General features: G+C 38.9%; 5 protein-coding genes across 7 annotated transcripts in view; 3 read left to right on the top strand and 2 right to left on the bottom strand.

The window, feature by feature from the left end:
* Window positions 1–2,018, top strand: part of LOC134742456 (cerebellar degeneration-related protein 2-like) — a 119,686-nt gene extending 117,668 nt beyond the window's left edge. For all 3 annotated transcript variants that reach the window (XM_063675631.1, XM_063675630.1, XM_063675629.1), the window contains exon 6: window positions 129–2,018. In XM_063675631.1, the coding sequence (XP_063531701.1) occupies window positions 129–1,448 (1,320 nt within the window). In that variant the 3' untranslated portion in view covers window positions 1,449–2,018. The remainder of the gene's footprint in view (window positions 1–128) is intronic.
* Window positions 2,007–15,994, bottom strand: LOC134742458 (ATP-binding cassette sub-family F member 3). Its single transcript, XM_063675633.1, has 12 exons — window positions 15,807–15,994; window positions 15,494–15,599; window positions 14,791–14,959; window positions 14,171–14,385; window positions 13,335–13,598; window positions 11,477–11,677; window positions 10,427–10,609; window positions 9,254–9,427; window positions 8,433–8,607; window positions 6,621–6,801; window positions 5,048–5,268; window positions 2,007–4,494 (listed from the first exon to the last, which is right to left on the bottom strand). Exons 1-12 carry the CDS (start codon window positions 15,877–15,879, stop codon window positions 4,339–4,341), a joined length of 2,118 nt encoding a protein of 705 aa, XP_063531703.1. The 5' UTR covers window positions 15,880–15,994; the 3' UTR covers window positions 2,007–4,338.
* A 238-nt stretch (window positions 15,995–16,232) lies between these two features.
* LOC134742166 (uncharacterized) lies at window positions 16,233–17,909 on the top strand. Its single transcript, XM_063675144.1, has 4 exons — window positions 16,233–16,517; window positions 16,704–16,829; window positions 16,925–17,061; window positions 17,370–17,909. The coding sequence occupies exons 1-4, from the start codon at window positions 16,472–16,474 to the stop codon at window positions 17,877–17,879; spliced, it is 819 nt and encodes a 272-aa protein (XP_063531214.1). The 5' UTR covers window positions 16,233–16,471; the 3' UTR covers window positions 17,880–17,909.
* A 255-nt stretch (window positions 17,910–18,164) lies between these two features.
* LOC134742165 (uncharacterized) lies at window positions 18,165–19,461 on the bottom strand. The gene is made up of 2 exons (XM_063675143.1): window positions 19,076–19,461; window positions 18,165–18,987 (listed from the first exon to the last, which is right to left on the bottom strand). The coding sequence occupies exons 1-2, from the start codon at window positions 19,365–19,367 to the stop codon at window positions 18,182–18,184; spliced, it is 1,098 nt and encodes a 365-aa protein (XP_063531213.1). The 5' UTR covers window positions 19,368–19,461; the 3' UTR covers window positions 18,165–18,181.
* A 1,010-nt stretch (window positions 19,462–20,471) lies between these two features.
* Window positions 20,472–21,778, top strand: LOC134742490 (DNA ligase 1-like). The gene is made up of 4 exons (XM_063675704.1): window positions 20,472–20,609; window positions 20,712–20,822; window positions 20,916–21,058; window positions 21,165–21,778. Exons 1-4 carry the CDS (start codon window positions 20,564–20,566, stop codon window positions 21,741–21,743), a joined length of 879 nt encoding a protein of 292 aa, XP_063531774.1. The 5' UTR covers window positions 20,472–20,563; the 3' UTR covers window positions 21,744–21,778.
* Window positions 21,779–22,755: the final 977 nt, after the last annotated feature.

Below are 22,755 nucleotides of genomic sequence, written 5' to 3'. Positions count from 1 at the left end.
ACACGCATTATTCAACCAAATATCAAATTTGATCATCGAGAATGCTATAACAAATTTCATCATCAGGTATTTTACTAATAAAATAACACTAATTTATCATCTCACCATAATTTTCCATGTTTCCCCAGAATGCGAAGGAAAAACTACTTCAAGGCATTTGGGCTAACAAGGAGGATGGTCACGACAACCCGTACCGGGAGCTCGTGCAGAAGTACGAGGCGCTGCTGGAAGTGCAGCTGTCGCAGGTGAAGGGCATCCGCAAGAACAAGCCCGCGCCCTCCGGCCCCGTCTCGCTGCAGGACGAGCTGCAGGTCTCCGGCGACTTCACCCACTTCAGCGTCAAGGACACGGATGAAGAGAGCGGACACGGAGAGGACGCCAAGGAAAAGAAACCTGAAACGCGCAAGAAATTCATCCAAACCCCAGACTTCTCTGAAGCGGAAACCTCAAGCTCCGGATTCTCCGATGAGACCAGTAATAAAGCCACGCAGACGGAACGCGAGCGCCCGGGCTCCTTCCTCTGCACCATCGCCGACGGGGAGGACTACCGCTTCAGCATCTACGACGACGTCAGCCCCATGGACAGTCGCTTCCGCAACCGACCGGAATACAGAGAACTCTTCAAGGAGATCTTTACAATCTTGAAGAAAGCGGCGGAAAACAAAGACGAGGGCGAACAACTCCCGCTCCTAGACGACACGGGAAAAGTTCCCCCCGTCACCCCCGCCAACGAGGAGCCCCCAGGAAACTTCACCGACGACACGCAGAGCGTACTTTCCTCTGTCATGTCTGAACAATCGATTCCAGTCTCCGATATTACCGCTCCGGAGACGCCGACGCTCAAAGAAAAGCTCCACGTTCTCGAACCCGCTAAGAAGAAGCAAACCGAGAACAAGGAGAACAAACCAGTGGAGGAGACCGCCAAACCAAAAGAGAAACGAGAGCCCGAAAAGGCTGAGAAGGCAAACGAGAAAGAAAAGGAGAAGGAGCGAGTTTTGACTCCCCTGGTGCGTCAGCCTCTAGAGTACATAGCGGCCACTAGAAAGAAGTCCAGACATCGCAACAGGAAACACAGCCAGGAGCGACAGGGCGCCGACTCGCCGGTGTTCCCGTCGCCGCCTAAGATCACGTACCAGAAGTCGTCGAACAAGAAACGAAGAGACTACCGGCCTATCGAAGTGAGTCCACTGGTGAGGCCGAGCGAGGCCGCCGACTGGAACGGCTCGACGCTGCAGTTCTACAACCGCAACATGAACTCGCCGACGCCGAGCGCCAGCGGCCGCACCGGCAAGATCTACCAGGGCTGGAACCCCGAGACCGACTCGTGGGACATCAAGCAGAGCACGGCCTCGCAGGAGATCCACAAACTGCGGAAACTGGAGCTCTCGTATGCGGAGGTCCTCAGGAACGCGGACAAAACTAAACCGCGGCGCAAGAAGCACCAGTAATTTATTCGTGTTATTTTATTACGTCGACCCCTCTTACTCATCAGTAGGAGCCGAGTGATCCGAACGCCATTTGTCTTTGCCAACTGGACATATTAATTTAATTTAAGAGTATTTGTTTGTGATCTGTTAGTGTTATTTTATTTTATTACTTGAACTTCATTCAAAATCTTAAATTGCCATAATTAAACCGGTATATTGTTTGTATACCTCGCCGATATATATACCTTTGTAAGTCTGTCATTCTGTACGAAATAATAATAGTACTGCCCTCCGATATCCCGAACAGTACGTACGACAAAAACCTTGCATTTATGTCAACAAAGTTTGGAATGAATTGGCATTTTAGAAATTTAAAATGTTAACTGTTTCTGTTGCTATATTAGTCACTATTTTAACTGTATATTATGTATTTGATTTATAATTTGTAAATATTATTTTGAATTAAGTTAATTATATTTTTTTAATTGCCATGGATATTTGAGAGTACTCAAGGTTTGTATGGAATCGTATGATATTTAAAGAAGACAGGAAGGTTGAAGGTATAAATAAAAATTTGCATTAATAATATAATCAGCATTTCATTTCGGTCCTTACTGCTATATAAATATATGTAACATAAAAGCGCAATAAATAATAAAACGCTAGAAGTATATTACAATAATATAATTTATGCATTTTAATACATTCACTAAGTAGCATTCGTGTGGTGTGAACGCCACAAACACTTATCTTGTTTCGAACGCCACATTGGCAGCAATGCAGGATGTTTGATATAAAACCATTTATCCTAATGTAACGTATTGCTTTATGTCACAAACAGGCGATACGGTGTAAAGCGAGGTTTAGACTAGCAAGAACTTGCATGCAATTTAAGTTACATTGCAGACTACTAGAGTAAACTGTATTCAAAAGTTTGATCAGATACCGCAATGTAACGAAAATTGCAAGCAAGTTCTTGATAGTTTAAACCTCGCTTTAGCCAAAACCCTACTTGAACAACATGACAATTAACACCTGATTTTCTCATGCATTGTCATCAAGTAATTGGTCAGCAACTAATATTTTCAAAGCTAAAGCGCTAGTCACTGTGTAGAGCGAACTGTTTAGTCATTGAAAATAATAATGGTAATGTTGTCCACCTCGCTCGTAAACCTTAAAACCATGCGTCAAAGTGAAGGTTGGGTGGCAATTGTCGTATTATAATATTGGAGACACTTTTCCATTTAGACTTAGGTAAATATAAGGTGACGACCGGTTTGGCCTAGTGGGTAGTGACCCTGCCTGTGAAGCCGATGGTCCTGGGTTCGAATCCCGGTAAGGGCATTTATTTGTGTGATGAGCACAGATATTTGTTCCTGAGTCATGGGTGTTTTCTATCTATTTAAGTATTTATATATTATATATATCGTTGTCTGAGTACCCATAACACAAGCCTTCTTGGGCTTATCGTGTGACTTAGTCAATCTGTGTAAGAATGTCCTATAATATTTATTATTATTTATTTATTTATAAGGTATACCAAACATACCGCACCAATTGGCAGCTGAAGCGATTCGCGCGCTAAGTCCGACGAATCGTAGGTAATATACTCATGTGCAAGGGATTTTTGTTAAAGTTTCAAGTTTCTGAAATCTGGAAAATTTAATAAATAAAAAAAAAGGAAGTTTCCCAGATTTGTGAGAACTTTTCCAATCATATGGAAACTTTCCGCTACTTGCACATACATGTTTTTAACCCTTAGGGTGGTATTCCAGCTATGCAACTTCTTGGTCCAATGTGAATTGCGTCTCACTTTCTCACTAAGCAAAATGTGAGACGCAAATACACATTGGACCAAGAAATTGGACAGATGGAATACCACCCTTAGGGGGCGTTCAAACATCACGTAACGCAATTTTCGAAGATTTTTCAACCCCCGTGTAACGCGCCGCAACGTTTTCGTGTACCCCCCCTACCCCTACCTAAAAGTGACCATTTTAACCTAAATGTCGCAATTATGTTCAGCAAAGTATAATCATAAAATTGAAGAAACGAGCGAGCGTGTATAAGGAATGTTATGCGAAAGAGGTATGTCAGGATCGTAGCAAGTGGAAATCCGTGGTCTCTGCCTACCCCTCCAGGAAATAGGCGTAATTATATATGTATGTATTTTATTTAATTAAAAGAATTGCGTTACGTAATATTTGAACGCTCCCTTAGCCATATTTTGCGACATGAATATATAGGTCACAATGAGCATTTTTTATTATGCCACTAACCCAGAAATCGTGAAAAGAGCTTCGGGTCTCCCATACTCCGTATACTTATTTGTCATAGAAAGTATATAAAAAATAAATATGCACAGAATGTCATATCATAGAGAACATCCACATATGGTCTGCCAAAATGTATGACACAACCATTTTTTTTCGCTATTTAGAGTTTGGCCCTAAAGTAAAAATATAAATATTCACTTCGCGAAATACGGCTAAGGGCACACAGTGTATGTAGCGTAACCCCACGCTTTCCACGCAAGTACGGCGCACACCGACCCGCTATCCTCAAGGTACTGACATACTTGAGCAATTCACTCGAGCACATCCAATGTTCGCAGTTTTTAAGCAGATTCGGCGAATTGTTCGCCGCTAGTACATTCTTCTGTTCGCGAGAATGCTCATTACAGGTGAATGCTCAAGTCTCAGCACTTTCAGACTTAGGGTCGGTTGCACCAAACCGTCTGTCACCGTTAAAGCGTTCGCAAAATTTTATTGTATAGGAAGTTTCATAGATCTCTGCTGCGTGACGTTGATCAGTCTGTTAACAGTGGTTGGTGCAACTGGCCCTTAGTGTGCGACCAGTCGGTGTCAACTGCTGAAGTGGCGTGCACCACGCAAGTGGTCGGGTCATTCTGCTATTTGTTTTGTTCGGCGAGCTCCCTCTCGACGATCTTGCGGTACTCGTCGAAGCCGCCCTCTATGCTGGCCACGGAGCCGTTGCCGCAGATCCACAGCTCCTTGCACACCACTCGTATTAGCCGCTCGTCGTGGGATACTAGGATCACGCCGCCCTGGTCAAATAACTATAATGAGGTAGGGTAGAGTATAAAGGGGCCCACTGACTATCAGTCCGCCGGACGATATCGGCCTGTCAGTTAGAACAAAAATTTGACAGTTCCGAACAACTGACAGGCCGATATCGTACGGTGGACTGATAGTCAGTGGGCTCCTTAAAGGTTAAAGAGACGGGTGAAAAACATTTGTATTGTAAAGTTCAGTTAAACAAAAAAATTGGGAAATCTCTTAGAGCCGAATTTGATGGCATGGCGTTATTGGCATGATTCAAATTATAATTTTGCTTTATACAATAAATGCAATGCCGCACAAAATACAACGTCATACAACATCATGACAAATTACACACAATTGAATGGTTAATAGATGAGAAGAAAGAATTCATATCGATTTTGCGAAGTGACTAGCACTAAACGCACCAATTACTGTCGTCCGATTTCTTATGACACAAATGACGAACTAAGATTTTACATATTTTGAAGGCAACTCGAAACTTCTGTCTTTTGAAGATACTCACATGGTATTACAAGACAAGGTACTTCAACTTACCGTATACTTGTTGATGCCCTTGCCCAGCGCCTCAATAGTCTCAATATCCAAGTGATTCGTTGGTTCGTCGAGTACGAGGAAGTTGGGGTTGCCCATGCACATGATGGCGAAGGCCACTCGAGACTTCTGTCCTCCGGAGAGACTGCCTATGGTTTGTAACGCGAGGTCGCCGCTGACGCCGAAACTGCCTAGTTGCCGTCTGTATTCTTCTATCGTTTTGCCTGTAAAAGTAAAATAAAAGTTAATACAGCAGTAAAACTAGCTTACGCACAAGTGCGGCCAAATTTGCCAATGCCCCGAACCATTCGCGAATCGCTAGCACACTGCAAATGCAAATCATACTGTGATGGTGGTATTCAAAACTAGAATAAGTACTTTGACGTTTGTAGATGTGTATTTATTGATATTATCGCAGTTTTTATATGAGTTAAATTAAAGTTAAGTTTTCATAAACGCGATACTGGCCGAATTAGCTATAAATCGTTTGTCTTTATCTGTCGTTTTGACTTATGTATTTGTAAGAAAGGGATAAAACTAAATTTAACTAAATCAGGCCCACGGGCGTAGCCACGGGTGAACTAGGGGGGGGGGGCAGAAGCCGCAGAGCTGAGAGAATGAGCTACCGGGGGGGCTACTGCCGCCCCTGCGTGTACCTACCTACGCCGCATGTAAAGTTTTATGATTAAGGGGGTATTTAATCTTTATTTTAGTAACCCTGATTATCACTTTACGTAATCGAGCGAGCAGCTTTCACAAGCGGGAGCTCATCGCGCGTTCGACGTATCTACCTATAGACACACCTCGAGCGTTAGAGAAAAGAGAGAAAATGCGGGAAAGACAAGGCTCGCTGGTAAACTGCACACAACGATCACCAAGCCATAGATAAGTATGGGGTTTATAGTATAGATAATGTATAGTTAGTTGGTCAAACCAAACAGATAAGAACAAAAAAAAACTATACTCATCCTTTTCTTTTGGGTGCTAGTACTAGTGTAAGACAAAGATAGTATGATTTTCTCTGTCTATGTTTGAAATAAGACAGACTATAGGTAGTTAATTTCTAGAGTTAGTTTTAGCAAAGAGGATATAATAAGATAGAGCGGTACTGTCACAGTAAATTTTGTAACCACTGTAAATTCACTGCCATCTATAGACATACTTTAAAACTAAAAATGAAGATTTATAAAAATATGTTAAAACGTATTTAAATATGGATAAATGATTTTTTTATTTGCATTAAGTATTTTTATATGATTTTGACCCATGTTCTTTCACTGATATGCGTTAAAATTATAAATAATAAACGAAACCGTCAACGCCCTCTATACGAGAGTCGGCCAAAGCTAGTGGCGCCATCTGATCGAGAATCAAATTTTCGTGATTTTTCGAGGCAAGTTTTTTCCTTAGACTGTATCCATCTATTACGGAGTTATATCTATCTTTGGTTTTAGTGTTTCCGCTTAGCTCTATATGTACGTGTTTATTTTAGATTTCAATATTTGGTTTTCTTTTGTATGATGACTGTGTATTGTTTTATTGATTAATTGATTTAGATTTTTTTTAAAGTAAGTACCCGGGTAACTCTTCTGCAGCAGCTCGACCGAGTTGACGTTCATCTCGAGCTGGTCGACGTGGTGCTGCGAGAAGTAGCCGAACTTGAGGCCGCGGTGCACGCTGCGCGCGCCGCTCGCGGGGGACAGGATGCCCATTATTATCTTCAGCAGCGTCGTCTTGCCGGCGCCGTTGTCACCCACCTGTGATAACAAAACGACACATACAAACTGAGTAAATGCACCTTAATAACAAAAAAAGAATTACTCAAATCGGACCACGGGTCTCGGAATAATCGGTGAACATACATAAAAAAAAAAAAAAAAATAGCCACAACCGAATACAGAACCTCCTCCTTCTATGAAATTGAAGTCGGTTAAAAACATTAAGGGCCGGTTGCACCAAATACAACGCAATGTAGCGCACATTATAACAAAAAAAATGCAAAATTATTTGGGGTCTAATATTGTCTTTGGTTATCTCGATAGTTACTCATGAAATGAAACTATGAAGACGGATTATATCACGGATTATTTGGGGTAACTAAAACTAAAAATTATAGTATCACCAATTCACCAGAGGTAAGTCCAATGTAATCAGTTTCCATTATTCATTGTATACAATAAAGTGAATTTAATGGAAATAATAAATAGGTAATAGATATTTCGGCTAAATTTCGTGATGAGAAATCTAAGGTATTTTGTGAGTTTACAGTGATTAGTTGTGAAAAATACTCTTTGTATTTTAAACAATGAACTAATAATAATGAAAGCAGCTCATCTAATCTCATTGTACGACGAATAAGGCAAGAATGATGATTATAATCATGGTAATTATCCAATTATAAGTTCGATTAGCTGTATGCTAACAAAAAATCATCAGTCAATGTCGTTCTGGTTACTTTGTTTATATTTCCCCACAAATTGATTGATATTGAAAAATTGCATTAACCTTCACAAAGACGAATCGTTTAGCACGTTTAGTCTCATAACCCTGCAATTGATAACGCAACAATTTACACCACCTTCGATTGTTCTAGTTCAGGGTTTCTTAAAGTGGGGTCCGTAGCACGTTTATCAGGGGTCCACAGTAGGTCAATTACTTACTGTAAACATACTAAAATATAAATAAGGTTTTGATTTTTTTTGAGGGTTCCGTACCCAAAGGGTAAAAACGGGACCCTATTACTAAGACTTCGCTGTCTGTCCGTCTGTCACCAGGCTGTATCTCATGAACCGTGATAGCTAGACAGTTGAAATTTTCACAGATAATGACTTTCTGTTGCCGCTATAAAAACAAATACTAAAAACAGAATAAAATAACTATTTAAGGGGGGCTCCCATACAACAAACGTGTTTTTTTTGCCGTTTTTATTGATAATGGTACGCAACGCTTCGTGCGCGAGTCCGACTCTCACTTGGCCGGTTTTTCTTAAAATGTTTTTTGACCGGGGTCCGTGGAATTGTTTAATATGTGAAAGTGGTCCGTGACTGCAAAAAGTTTAAAAACCCTGTTCTAGTTAGTAACTATCTAACTATACACATGGAAGTTATTTATTTATTTATCGTTACATACAAAATTTGTACAGCGTTACAGTGAAAACTAATGCACTATACAAATTAATGATAAAAGAAGAAGTATATACAAGAAATGACAAACAACAAAACAATTTCAAGTGACATCCAGAGTTTCACAGTATGCCAGAATTGCCAGATATGTCCGACATATATTAGCCCTATGTGCCCCAGGAGTTCAATACTACTGTGATACTGGGGCGATCCACGGGTTAACATGCAAGCCGGGAAATAGGAATGAGGAGCAAGATAATACTTACAATACATATCCTAGACTCCAACGTAGCGCCAAGGTTAACGTTGGTGAAGATGACCTTGTCCTTCGAGTAGTAGAAGCCGACTTCGTTCAACTGCAGTATGGGCGGAGAGAGAGGCTCCGTCTCTGGAAACCGGAGCACCACTTCGACATCCTTCTCTACTGGCTTCAGCTCTGGTCTGTAAAAAAAGGTCAGATTTAAAATAGGTTAACAATGCGTTTTACTCGTACATTAAGGCATAAAAAACACTATATAACCCATTTATTTGGCTCTAAATTTTGTAACATACTGGAAATTCTAGTTTTAAACATTCCCGCGTATTGCACAACACGCAATGTCGCATTGAAACAAGAAAAAACGGAAAACTTGCCTTTCAAGTATACCTATTAGATAAAAAATTTGAGCCCCACTCATGTATTGGTTCAATGTATTGTAAATAACACCAACGCGGCTAAGAAGGGCAACCTCACTTCAAAAACCCAAAATACAAATAAGACTCACTTTGTACTTGAAAATAAATAATTAAGCAATAATGTTCTATAAAGTCGGGTCGCGTGTCGAGTGGCGTAATAACGAAGAAGCCGGTGGACAGGCCTAAAAGATAGATAGATGGAAATAGAAAGTAATATTAAAGATTCGAGATTAAATTTCGTGTAAGCTAGCTTTGCACCGATTTGAACAGACCAAAGTGATGAGTGTCATGATAAACGCCATATTTTCATAGAAATCTGTCATTAAAGATAACATATTGCCACACTTTTTCATTGCAAATGCCATGTTATCTTGGTCTGACTCGGCTCGATACTTGATAAGATGATACTTACAGTTTGTCCAACATCTTGATCTTGCTCTGCACGGAGGAGGCGCGGTTGGCGTTGTAGCGAAAGCGGTCAATGAACTCCTGTGTGTGAGCGCGGTGTTGCTGTTGCGCCTCCCATTCACGTTGCTGGTTCTTGTGCTTCTCTGTCTTCGTTTTGTGGAACTGCTCGTAGTTTCCTCTGGCATTAAAAAAAACGTTTTATAAAAAGACTGACACAGCTCAACACTTACAATAAAGTAAATTACAGTCATGGCACGGAATAAGTAATAGTAAAAATACAGAATATTCTATAGCCTAATGTTGACGTTTAACTCCTCCGAGACCACAGAGCGCACGCTTCTAGCGTGCACGCTCGACGCTAACGCCGACCGCTATACATTTATTTTAAGCATTTACCCAAAGTTTTTGGCACAGAAAAAAATATACCATAGAAGACGCAAATGCATCTACTTCGCGTGTCCGAACCCCGACCAAGCGTCGAGGTTGACCGTCGCTCTTTACAGTCCACGCCGCCGGTTGTTGCAGCCGGACGTCCGTGAAAACTTAAAAAATGCTTCGTTGCATGATAATTAACTGCAACAGCCCAATAAATTGCGAGGACCCAAAGGCAAGAACATATTTCCTATTACAGATAAGTAATTTTAAAATTATATTATGCGTAAATTTTGTATGAAAAAGTCGGCCCGCTTGGTTTCAATACAAATCGTGATATTTGCGTCATCTAGCGTATATATTAAATCTGTGGTGGTTGGCATCAGCGTCGAGCGTGCACGCTCAGAGTGTACGTGGCCGAGGCGATAGTGGCCGTGACGCGTTATTGCTGCGAATGAATGGTTTATTTGTCAACAATGCCTTGAGTTATCTAGCTAGTTCTCAAGCCAACCTATATGCCCAAATCGTGATATTACCTGTAAGAGTCTATCCTCTGCGTGAGCAAGTGTAAGATGTCTGTGGGCATGTGTGTAGGAGACCACTAGTAGCGTCGTGGGCCAGTTTTGAAGGTAGTTCTCAAGCCATCCAACTTGTAATATTACCTGTAAGAGTCTATCCTCTGCGTGAGCAAGTCTAAGATGTCTGTGCGCTCCGCGTCGAGGAAGTTTAGGTCGGGGGAAACTACTTGTAGCGTCGTGGGCCAATTTTGAAGGTAGGTCTCAAGCCATTCAACTTGTAATATTACCTGTAAGAGTCTATCCTCTGCGTGTGCAAGTGTAAGATGTCTGTAGGCACCGTGTCCAGGAAGTTTCTGTCATGGGAGACCACTAGTAGCGTCGTGGGCCAGTTTTGAAGGTAGTTTTCAAGCCAGATGATGGCTTTAATGTCCAACATGTTGGTGGGCTCGTCGAGCAGTAGTAGGTCGGGTCTGAAATAAAAAGAAATATAAAATTGTAGGATAAAGTAAATCTGCGGCCTTTGAAATCTTTGAAAATAGACAACAATCTTGAGGACTAAGCAGTGGATAAGGTCATCACGCTTTTATATGCTTAGGAAAAGTTCTTAAAATGTTAATCTCGGTTGATATCAGTAGCAGTCATTAGATCGAGTTAGACAGTTTGACGATTTCAGAGAGTGGTGACTTCTACAAAAAGTGTAGTTTTCGACTAGAGTCTGTGCGGAAAGAGAAGAGTCATGTATTGGGCTCCTTACATTCCACGACTTCTCTTTCTGAACAGACTTTATGACATAAAACATGATATGGGGCATTTTCTATGAAAAGGGACCTTATTGTCGATGGCGCTTACGCCGCACAGCGTCGCGCGGCATTGTATTTATATCGGGGCATCGTTTGTAATGGCGTAAGCGCCATCGACAATAAGGTCCCTTTTTATAGAAAATACCACATATTATAATGGCTTAATTCCTAAAATAGCAATATATCTTACTTTGAGAATAGCGCTTTCGTAGCATGGGCTTGCATCTCCGGCGTGAAGCCCAGACCACAAAAGACGATAAACGCCTCTTTGAATAAAGCTGTGCGTAGATTTCATGCGATTGCGATTATGAAGTTGTTTACAAAATAGTGGTAGGTATACAAGATCTTACTTGAAAATGAGTGCCCGGACCAAAGCCAGCCTCTAAATCCTCCAGAAGTTTTTGTAGCAAAAGCTTGCCGGGGTGAAGCCCAGACCATTGAGGATGATGGACGCCCGAGCAGCTTGCTTTTAATTGTGCGTAGACTTCATGCAGTTATGAAGCTGTTGTTAAAACGTACGTATTTACAAGATCTTACTTGGAAAAGAGCGCCCTGGCTAAGGCGAGCCTCATCCTCCATCCTCCAGAGAAAGTTTTCGTAGCACGAGCTTGCATCTCCGGCGTGAAGCCCAGACCGCTAAGGATGATAGACGCCCGAGCGGGCGCCTTGTCCGCTTCGATCGCCTCTAGTTGTGCGTAGATTTCTGTCAACTCTGCTGATAGCGCTGGGTCTGTTGATCTTTGAAAAAGATGGTTTCATGTTTTACGTAGGTATCAGGAAGCCTGCAAAGACACTAAGGGCCACTTGCACCATTCACTAACCCGGGGTTAACCGGTTAAACTTGGAGTTACCATGTTAACCCCAGGTTAGTGAAATGGTGCAAGTGGGGCTAAGAGAATTCTGCGCTTCTAAAGTGAACCTGGTTAGAACTCTAGCTGGCATACCAAGCACAATGACCCAATATCTACGGGCTAAGTGGGGATAAGGAGTCCTTAATCCTTTGATCGCCAAACTCGCCAACTGACGCGCGCGGTCATTCCAATATCAACCTTGGTGCATTCAGACAAGGTTCACAATGACGCGCCTTACAGGTGGCGTTTAAGGGGTTAACCATTTTGAGTATGGTTTGACTAGGTTCTAGGTGTGTGGTTTGACTAGGTTCTAGGTGTGTCTTTTTTTAGTTTAGTTTTAATTTAGTTCAGTTTATAGTTAATTTTAGGGTAATTTATTATTATGTACAATGTCGATGTATTGTTGTGATTTGGTTTTAGTTTAGTTTACTTTTTAGTTAATTTTAATGTAAATTGATATAAATTGTACTCATCAGTCCTATAAGTAAGTTTTTGAATATTGTAATTCTTGTTCCTTATGAAATATAAAGTAAAAAAAATTTTTTTTTGATATGGCAAGAACATGTAAAGAAATTAAATTGTATTGTGTATACTTTAGGTTTTTAATTTTAAATCACAAAAAGCGGAATCTAGGTCGAGTCTAAGTTTAACATTGTTAATTCCAAGGTAACTTGCGTTCTAGATAGTTGATGAATTATTCATGTTGAATACGATTCCAGGTTTCTGTGTAATATCTCAAACTGTCATCTAATTAATTCTCAATGTAACGTTTATCAAGGCCTTCAGCAAAAAGGCGTCTTCAAGCGCCTTGGCGCTGCCTAGGAACCAACTGCGCAACTTGGTCAGGGTGCTTACCGGGCACTGCGGCCTAAATAAGCACATGCACACTATGGGGAAACGTGACATGGGGCGGTGCAGACTCTGTATGGAGGCAGAGGAGACACATCCTCACAGAGTGCCCCTGCCTAATGCGCACTCGTGACTTGATCCTGGGTGGACATATATTGCGCCCGGAGGAATTAAGTCTCTCGAAACCAAAAAGATCCTGCAGCTGTTTGAAGTTGCAGGTTTGGATCGAGAGTTGTAGTAGGTGGCGATCACAATAGATCAGAGATGGTCACAGTGATACATAGGCTCTGGAGCCTTACATAGCCCCTAGAAGAAAAAGAAGAAGAAGAATGTTTATGATTCATAAATATCGATCTAGAGTTAAACCAAGAAAAGTCTGCAGAGATTTTGACACAACAAGCAGTGCAGGTGTTATTTTAAACGTCAAACTTCTATGAAATTATGACGTATAAATAACACTGGCACTGCGTGTGCTGTCAAAATCTCTGCAGACTTTTCTTGGTCTAACTCTAGTAGGGTACATATAAGATAAGATCTTTAGGTATCTTAATCAGTCTGAATTCTTGGAACCCCTTTAGTTTACAAGTGTTTTAATCCCGAATTAGAAAAACGGATCACATACTCCTGGGTATGTCTGGTATACGGGTCTTTTTCAGGGATGTACAATGAAACATATTATTTTGTTAATAAATTACCCGTTATTAATCGCCGCTGTGATCTCCCTCTCTCTCCGCAGCAGCCTGTCCCTCACAGTATCACACTCCAGCACGCTCTGCAACGCCACCGTGTCATCCCCAACCACCTCCTGCTCCACATGCAATATGGAGATATGTGACGGTATCTTTAGCTGCTTGGCTGAGATCATTCGGAGCACTGTGGTCTTGCCGAGACCGTTCCGCCCGACCAGGCCGTAGCGCCGGCCGAATGCCAGTATGAGATCTGCGCCTTGTAATAACACTCTGAAACAGAAAGGAACCTTTAGACTTAATTTTTTTTTATTCCTAGCTTCATAAAGGGGGGTCCAACTCTTCTGTAATTTATGAGATCTTGTTTTCATACATAAACAATGAACTCAGAAAAGAGTGGAGGCAAAAAGGTAATTTTTAGGGTTCCGTACCCTACTTAGACTCAACTGTCCGTCTGTCAACAGCCGTCACCAGGCTGTATCTCATGAACCGTGATAGCTAGACAGTTGAAATTTTCACGGATGATGAACAACAAATTTACTAAAAAGTACGCAACCCTCGGTGGGCGAGTCCGACTCGCACCTGTCCGGTTTTTTTCTACACTCACTAAGTCAAAGGCTGTTTATCTTTCAATTAATTTACTATTATCATCACCTTAGCCTGTAATCGATTTTCAAGTTGTTTTATCAACCCCTACCCTGGTTTACCAGTTGAATAAACAATTAAACCACTTTCATTATGAGGCACCTTCAAAATCTCCAAAAAATAAATAAATAAACCACTACATTTTCAGTTGAACCAATTAACATTAATTTGCGTAACAGTGTGACTAAGATTGACCATACCTGTCACCATAAGCAATATCAAAGTTCTCTATCCTAATATCCTGTGTCCGGTTATTGCCCTTGGCTTCAAGTTTGCTGTCCTTCTTGGATGTGACCTGCGAGGCTGTGGCGGTCTGCAGCACAGGGGCGGCCACCGGCGCTTTACCCTCTTTCTGCTTATCCTTTTTTTGCTGTAACTTGGCCTCGGCTTTCTCTAACTTTTTAGCATCTACTTTCTGAAATTAAAGTTTAACATGATGTGATCAGTTCATTTACAGTTTTAGCTTCGAAAAAAGGTAAGCGATCTTGACGTGTCTGGTTATTGAAAAACGAGCGAGCATACGCGCGAGGCAATTTCCTCGCGCATAAAACGGCCAGTGTAGACGTGCCTTGCATCTACGCTGGTCATTTTGTGTACGAGGAAATTGCCTCGCGCGTATGCTCGCTCTGTGCTGACTCGGCTATTTTCCCTATATGTACCATTGGTTTAAAGAACAGTACCATGTGTTATAAATTTTTCATGAAATGGCCAGATCCATGATAGGGCCACCAGGTCAATACTTCCTCTTAAACAGTTTATAGATCCTATATGTAAATTTTTGCTAAGAAAAACTTTATAAATTGTTGAAGGAAGGGCTTACCAAATTATCATCCCTAGTTTGAAGCCATATACTCTTAAGGTCCTCAGTGGGCTCTTGTTGTGACGTCATAGAGGCAAGGTGTATGGGCGCGTCCAACACTTTCCGCGGTCCGTTGCTTGTGTTGGTCTTGTCCGGTTGCATCATGTGAAGGAGTTTTTCACATATTTCCCTACAAATAAAAACATGTTAATATTAATTTTCTTTTATCATCACAATGGTTTACAAATAGCTATAGGTTTAAAATTCAAGGTAAACATATTAAAACCTTATTGCCATACTTAAAACATCCAAACAGAAGGAAGGGTCCATAAGTAATATAGATTTTACATTTTCTTAACATACTCTATATTTGATAAAAGTAATTGAATAAGTTTTCAGATGGAGGCAGAACATCCTAAAAGGAGTATTAATATTAAGAATGACAATAAATCAAAGAGCAACAACATTATCAGCATACAACTATGTTGTCAAGAATGTGTAACTGGTTTACTTACAAAGTATATATTGTAAGATAAGACTTATTCAAATGAGATTTATTTATGACGCAAAATCTGTGTTGAATAATTAAATTAACATGTGTTTGTGAAACTTCTGAAAGAAACTTGATATTTTCATTGTAATTTTTATTTATTAATTCTCTCTAGACAGTTCCCTTTACAATACACATTCAGTTGTTTTCATGTGCCCTCAGAAACACATTTACCTAATATCATCTTCAGATTTTTCCGAAATCCCTTGTAGAACTTCTCCGACGGCTTCATACACCTCCTCTGTATCTTCAAACTCTCCGGCACTATTGTCCAGGATATCTACAACAATTTAATCAAACTTAATTGGTCCACTTTCAACTTGGCACATTCAGTTATTTCAATGTCAATGACCGACACATGGCCAATGAAGCTGAAATAATTACCTAAACCAGTTCATATACATTAACCATACTATCCAAACCGTCCATATTCACTGTACTTAAGACAATAAGCAACAGCAGTGACTATAACCTCAAGAATACACACCTTCGACATATTTCTTCAATTCCTCATCTATTAACGGGAATTGACTTTTGATGTATTCACCACAGCTGGCCATTTTCAGTGAAATATATTCTTGGTAATTACCAAGAGAATATTATTGCATTTATCATTTATTTATAAAAAAAACTTTAAATGCACGAAACGAACCGATGTCACGTCAGTCTACCAGCTGTCATCAGTTCAGTCATGTCATTTTGAAGACATAGACAAGATAGAGTGAGAAATGTTTGAGACACAGATAAAAACGCTGCAAACCACCACAATCTAGTATAGATTACATGTTCGCCAACATAAGAAAACGAATGTATCGATATCGATAGAAAACCGTAGCACAGCCGGACACAGAAAATGGATAGTGACAAGCACTACAAGCAGTGACAATGACAAGTGACTGAAGTGACAGACTGACAGAACACAAAAATTCTCTGCTGCGCACAGCGAGTTACCATATTCTCATGGAATTAGTTTGTGTCGACACAGAGAATATTGTTTCGATGGACTTCAGCGACACAGTGCAGCAAAAGCTGACACAGAAGTATTCGTGGATAAACCCTGTGTGGGCTGCAAGTTTCCAACTGGCACAATAGCAAGTTGAGCACGGTGCATAGCTACATTTGTCTTGTTGGAAAACTAATTTGGCAGACAAAATGGATGAGAATAATGTTGCCGTTTTGGCTATTTTAGATAATCAGTGTAAGTATTCATATGAATGTTGGGAAAGGTAAAAGTGGGACTGAAAGCTAAATGCAAATAATATGATTGATATGTTCACAAATACTATGAAAGTAGAAACATGGTAACTGCTAATGCATATAAATGTTTTATTTTATGAAAATATTTTGATAGTAATTAACATATTTATAAACCTGCAATTTCTAGGCACCACATCAGTATCTCCATACAAACCAAACATGGGCATTCCTACCTACAATCAAGGACATACAATGACCAATATGCCTCCTCATCCTCAAGAGGAACCAGACCCAAGTGAAGCTAATAAACAAAGTAAATCAGTAGTTACTACTAAAACTACTAAAAAATAATTACATGACTTTATAATTATTGGTTGATTAAAAGAATTAATTTTTTTTTCATTTTAGATGTAATTTGGACTAAAAATGCCACATTGATGCTTTTAAGTTTATATGAAACTAAAATGCATGTGATGGACAACCCAAAAAAGAAAACTAAAATGTGGAAGTCTATAGCTGAAGAATTGAGATCTTTGAATGTTGAGGTATGAAAAATATAATAACTAAAAATGATAAATGTGTTATGCTATCTGTTAACTCTGCCATTTCATGTGATGTTGAATAGAAATGTTCTATAGATACAACAAGGAAATGCCGCCAGCATCCTTGGTACAATGCCTCAAGGGCCTATTTTAGATTTAAGCTAGTTATTAATTTAGTTTAGTAGTACCACTGTATATATCTTGTATGAAAATAACTATAGCTGATGAATTGTGATTGAGGTATGAAAAATATAATAAGTATGCGAAACCCATATTTATAAAATGTTACATATTTTATTTTATATTTAAAGGTCACACCAGATCAAGTAAGGTGGAAAATAAATGCCCTTACAAAAAAATACAAAGATTGCATAGAGAATGGTCAACAAATGTCATTTAAGTATTTCAATGAAATGCATCAAATTCTTGGGCGCTTCAGTGATGACAGTGTGACATATAGATTAGCATCAGGAGTGATGCAGAATCAAGAAGACATGGACAGAGACCCATCATTATTCAAAAAAAGAAAAGCAGGTACACAATTTAGAAATTTACGGATGGAACAAAGAGCCAAAATACAATTAGATAAACAATGGGTTGAGTATTTAAGAAGGCAAGAAGAACAGAAATTAATCAGGGATGAGAGGTATGAAAGAAGTTTAAAATTGAAAGAAGAAGAACTACAACTGAGGCGAAAAGAATTAGAAATGAAGCAAACATTAGCCTTTAAGCGACTACAACTAAAAGAAAAAAAACAAGAGGAGATGTTAAGAATAGAGAGGGAAAAGTGTGATTTACTGAGAAAATTATTAGCTGATTAGTGAAAATGCAATTTATGCATTAAGTTGCAAGGCTGGCCTTTGAACTTTTCGTTATTGATCCCACTTTGTTTATGAAGTTTTTCTTATAATGTCCTAATCTATCATAATCAGAGGTTCATTTGTTAATATGTACTATGTACAAATAATCAATTTGTATTAAATTAAATTATACCTAAGGTGTATATAAAGGAGATAAAAAGTACAAGAATAGTGTTATTAATCAAACTTAAATTTTACATATTTATTCTATACTTACTTATATTAAGTAGAATAAAAGTATACAGCATCCTTGATTAACAGTCTTATTCATTTTCTTCAAGATGATCATTTTCATTTATACAGTAGTTATGTAGAATGCAAGCAGCAACAATGGTGTCTGTGATAAAAGCTATATTTCTATATACAGTGAAAAGTTTTATCCTGCGAAATCTACCTTTGAGCAGATTAAAAGCTTTATCACTTATCTTCCTAGTAGATGCATGTATTGTATTATATTCTCTCTGTTGGGTTGTTAAACGCTTGTTCTCTCGAAAAGGCGGCACTAGCCATGGCAGAGCTGGATAACCAGAATGTCCAACAAGAAAAGTGTCATGTGGAAATAATGAATCTCTGCTAGCCATTGCTGTATTATATAAAGGTGACTTCCTCAAAACCCGAGCACAATTTGAAGATCCTGGCTCACCACAAAAAATATTCGTAAATCTCATGTGGGAATCCACAGTTGCTTGCAAAATTATTGAATAATATCCTTTAGGGTTGCAGTAGTCTCTTGCATTTTTAGGTTTTTCTATTTTAATATTAGTGCAGTCAATAACTCCTATTGTATTAGAAATCCCAGTTTTCAACTGAAAAGCATCACAAATTGTTCTAAATTCAATATAGTTTTGTGGCCACTTGATGGCATCATTTAATTTTGTTAACATCCAAGCCACAACTCTTCTTATAACTCTGAAAGTTGATGATATGGAGATATCAAATTTAGAAGCAATAGGTGTTAGTGGCTCAGTATTTGCAATAAATGATAAGAAAATGTAGAAACATAACTTAGGTTCCAACGGCTTCAGACCAAATTTGTGTGATGCAATAAATCCTGATTTTTCTAAGTCATCTGAAACAAAAGCACAAAGTTTATTTCTAGGTATTTAGAGTGATGACTAATTGCATGAAAATAGTAGTAAACTTCTAAAGAATTATACCAATAAGCCGGTAAGCTGTCTTTCGGGAAAGTCGCATGCGATTCTTGAATTCACCATCTGTCCACGAATCCACAATATGCAGATAATCATCAACTCTTCGACGTCTCAGTCTTATTAAATATTGCATTAATGGAAAGAATAGCGTATCTTCTTCTTCACCCTGACTCTCGTACTCAGATGAATCATCTTCAGCTTTAAGGCTACACACATCACTCCAGCTGCCTGAATCACTGTCCTCGCTGCTATAAACCTTGGTCTCTGCTAAGAAGAGAAAAGCTTTAGGGTCTGCCATTTAGCTTTTGCCTGATTTTTTACTATTTATGTTATTTACCATATCAAAATTATCAAATCAAAACAAAATTACCAAAAATTACAAAACCAAAACAGAAATATCAAATTTCTTAATATTACGGCAAAACTGTCAGTGTCAAGTGAAATCAGATCGATCTCGATTCATTCGATTCGATATTACGACTAAAATTTGAAATATAGTTGGTTAAACCAATTTGTCAGTAAATAAGAACAAAAAAAACTATACTCATCCTTTTTTTGGATGCTAGTACAAGTGTAAGACAAAGGTAGTATGATTCCCTCTGTCTATGTTTGAAATGAGACAGTCCTTTGACAAACTATACTTAGCAAAATTTAACAGAAATAAAATATCAGTTTAAATTAAAACTTTGTTCAACTTTGTTGTTTGTTGTGTGTTTTTAGTTTTGTTGTCTGTTGTTGTTTGTGTTTCTTGTTGTTGTTTGTTGTTGTGTTGTGTTTTTGTTTGTTGTTTATTTTGTTTGTTTGCTACATATCATTTAATTTTTATAATTGCACATTGTATTATTGTATTGTTCAAGTATGAGAATTCTCGATAGTGGAACAACTGTAAATGCAATTTGTAAAAAAGAATATTACAAATTGTCTTTGGTATATAAAAACTACTAGCGACCCGCCCCGGCTTCGCACGGGTGCAATGCTGATGTATTCATATAAACCTTCCTCTTGAATAACTATCTATTAAAAAAGATCTAAGCATACATAGGGACAGACAGACAGCAGGAAGCGACTTTGTTTTATACTATGTAGTGATAACAGACGGGTCTACCGGACCGCAACTTCGGTCCAGTCCAAGACCTGTTCGATCGTGTGAAAGGTCGTCTGTCGAATGTACGTTAGACGCAGCTAAAAGTAAGAACGAGAAAGAGATATGCTGATTTGGCCAAAAGGGCCCTCCACACTCGTGCGAGAATCGCGGAGCAAAGCCAAAGCAAAGCGAAAATAAGCGGCGGGCTAAAGGTCGCGGTCCGGTACGCCCGTCTGAACTGCTCCAGACTACGCAGCGCGAAGCCGCGATTCGCGCACGAGTGTGGAGGGCCCTATATAGCTTAAGTATTTTATCTACACAGTAAACGTCAAAATTGTCAAATTAAATTAATGTTTACAGAAAATAAGTAATATCTATTAAATGTATTTATATGCGTAAATAAATCAGAAATGGACGGAAATAACGAGGACTTTGTTGAGGAAATACTACAGGAAAGTGAGTATTTGTATTTCTACAATAAAATTTCTAATATGGTTATCTCCGTTGTTATGGAAGACAAAATTAATTTGTATTTATTCTTTTATCTTAAATTTGCAGATCAAAACACGGATTCAGAAGCAGCAGATTACAAACATATATCTAATTTAACCAATAATCTAAGCCAGGAAATAGAAAAGGATTGCTCAGGCGAAAGTTCGGATAAACACAGTTTGTTATAATATATATTTTATACATGACTATTGTGTAAATTAATTAATTAATGTTTTCTTTTATTAACACATACATAAATTCATGTTCCAGGCGCAGCTGCAGTTTGGACTACCAGTGCCACTTTGACACTATTGAAACTATATGAAGCGAATATTGAAATGGTTGAAACACCTAAAAAGAAAACTAGATTATGGGTTGCTATATCTGATAACTTAAAAAGCTACAACATAGAGGTAATTTTGCTTTAATAATATTTTGACTAACATACGTACATACTTAAGTAAATATGTTAAGCTTACTTTTAACATGTGTTTTTGATCATACTTCTCGTAATTGTAGATGACTCCAGATCAGGTTCGGTGGAAAATAAATGCACTTACAAAAAAATACAAACAGGCAGTAGATAGTGGACAAAAAAGGTTTAAGTATCTCAAAGAAATGAATAATATTTTCGGCCAATGTGAAGATGAAGAAGATTCTATCAATTTGGAACCTGTCCAGCGTAAAAAGCATTTCCGGAAAAATCATCTCAATATGTCCCTGAGTGAACCAAGTCATATGAGGGCTAGTTACGAAAGTAAAGCTACAATCGAACTTCGAAAGTTAAGATTGGCTAATCGTATTGAAGCCGACAGATCCCAAAGCAAAATAAATTTGGAAAGACAATGGTTAGAATATCTCAACAGACAAGAAGAACAAAGACAATGGAGGGACGAAATGTTTGAAAGGAGTTTAAAATTGAGAGAAAGAGAGTTAGAGTTAAAAAGAAAAGAATTAGAAATGAAAGAAGCATTTGAATTGAAAAAACTGGAACTAAAAGAAAAGGAGCAAGAGGAACTGCTGAAAATTGAAAGGGATAAATGCAACATATTAAGTAAAATGGTGGAAAAAAGAAGGCTGCCAAATGTACAACAGTAAAATGGATAATTGTAAATGAACACACATTGTGTAATAATATTTTTACCATTAAAATATTGTGCATTAACTTCTAATAAGTATGTGTTTTTCATTACGTAAGTTTTTGGTGTTATCATTCTTAGTACTATGCCATGTAGCTGTTAAAACTTTTTTAAAGGGTCGGCAACGCGCGTGTAATATTTCTGGTGTTACAGGCGTCCATAGGCTACGGTAACTGCTTACAATTAGGCGGGCCGTATGCTTGATTGCCACCGACGTGGTATTAAAAAAAAAGAAAAGGCAATTCACAAACCTCATGTTCCTATACATATATTGGCAGTATCTAGTCCTGTATTAGCTGGAGACAGAGTTAGGCCAAGCTAAGTTGGCACCAATTTTGATATTTTTGATAGCCCAGACTTGCAGTGTTATTTTAAACGCCAAACTTCTATTAGATGTTTAATTAACACTTGCACCGCCTGGGCTATCAAAATAGCTGCTAACTCAGCTTGGCCTGACTTGCATTGCATCTGCCAGTGAAACGGTATTTTAGGTAGGTAGCTTTCTCCCGAGGGAATATTACGCGAAACTATGCGCAGGTGGCGCCACTACCACAATCTGAGGATCTATCGTAAAACAAGAAAATCGAAATTTCGTTATCTAACATCTCTGTCATTCTTTGTTTTTTTGCAGAGAACCAGTACCGGGAAATGCGAATCCGAAACTTCGCTATCTGCCTCTCTATCGCGCTTGCGTATTCGAGCGATAAAGCTAAATAGACGAACGAACACGTTTAATGCCCTATTCGCACGAGAGCTTAAAAAGCGTTGCGTGTGTAACGCGCTCATAAGTGAGAGCGAGAAAGCGATATCTCTTTCTCGCTCTTACTTATGGATGCGTCACACACGCAACGCTTTTTAAGCTCTCGTGCGTATGGGGCCTAAGTGTCGATGTCATAGCCTAAGGCCTCATAAGCACGAGCGCTTTTTCGATTATTCTTTTTAATAAAGCGTTTGAATGACACAAATGGATA

This window comes from Cydia strobilella, chromosome 6 (assembly GCF_947568885.1).
Source record: "Cydia strobilella chromosome 6, ilCydStro3.1, whole genome shotgun sequence".
Classification (NCBI taxonomy): domain Eukaryota; kingdom Metazoa; phylum Arthropoda; class Insecta; order Lepidoptera; family Tortricidae; genus Cydia; species Cydia strobilella.
This window is presented reverse-complemented; position numbering and strand designations above follow the sequence as displayed.

Excerpts from the sequence above, each read along its gene's own strand:
- LOC134742458 (XM_063675633.1), bottom strand. The coding sequence starts at position 15,879 with ATGGCCAGCTGTGGTGAATACATCAAAAGTCAATTCCCGTTAATAGAT. Across the intron at positions 14,386-14,790 it reads AAACTAGGGATGATAATTTG|AAAGTAGATGCTAAAAAGTT; the intron begins GTAAGCCCTTCC and ends CTTTAATTTCAG. Across the intron at positions 4,495-5,047 it reads AGGGCATCAACAAGTATACG|GGCGGCGTGATCCTAGTATC; the intron begins GTAAGTTGAAGT and ends TTATTTGACCAG.
- LOC134742166 (XM_063675144.1), top strand. The coding sequence starts at position 16,472 with ATGGATGAGAATAATGTTGCCGTTTTGGCTATTTTAGATAATCAGT. Across the intron at positions 16,830-16,924 it reads AAGTGAAGCTAATAAACAAA|ATGTAATTTGGACTAAAAAT; the intron begins GTAAATCAGTAG and ends TTTTCATTTTAG. Across the intron at positions 17,062-17,369 it reads TGAGATCTTTGAATGTTGAG|GTCACACCAGATCAAGTAAG; the intron begins GTATGAAAAATA and ends TTATATTTAAAG.
- LOC134742165 (XM_063675143.1), bottom strand. The coding sequence starts at position 19,367 with ATGGCAGACCCTAAAGCTTTTCTCTTCTTAGCAGAGACCAAGGTTTAT. Across the intron at positions 18,988-19,075 it reads GACAGCTTACCGGCTTATTG|ATGACTTAGAAAAATCAGGA; the intron begins GTATAATTCTTT and ends CTTTTGTTTCAG.
- LOC134742490 (XM_063675704.1), top strand. The coding sequence starts at position 20,564 with ATGGACGGAAATAACGAGGACTTTGTTGAGGAAATACTACAGGAAA. Across the intron at positions 20,610-20,711 it reads TGAGGAAATACTACAGGAAA|ATCAAAACACGGATTCAGAA; the intron begins GTGAGTATTTGT and ends TTAAATTTGCAG. Across the intron at positions 20,823-20,915 it reads CGAAAGTTCGGATAAACACA|GCGCAGCTGCAGTTTGGACT; the intron begins GTTTGTTATAAT and ends TTCATGTTCCAG.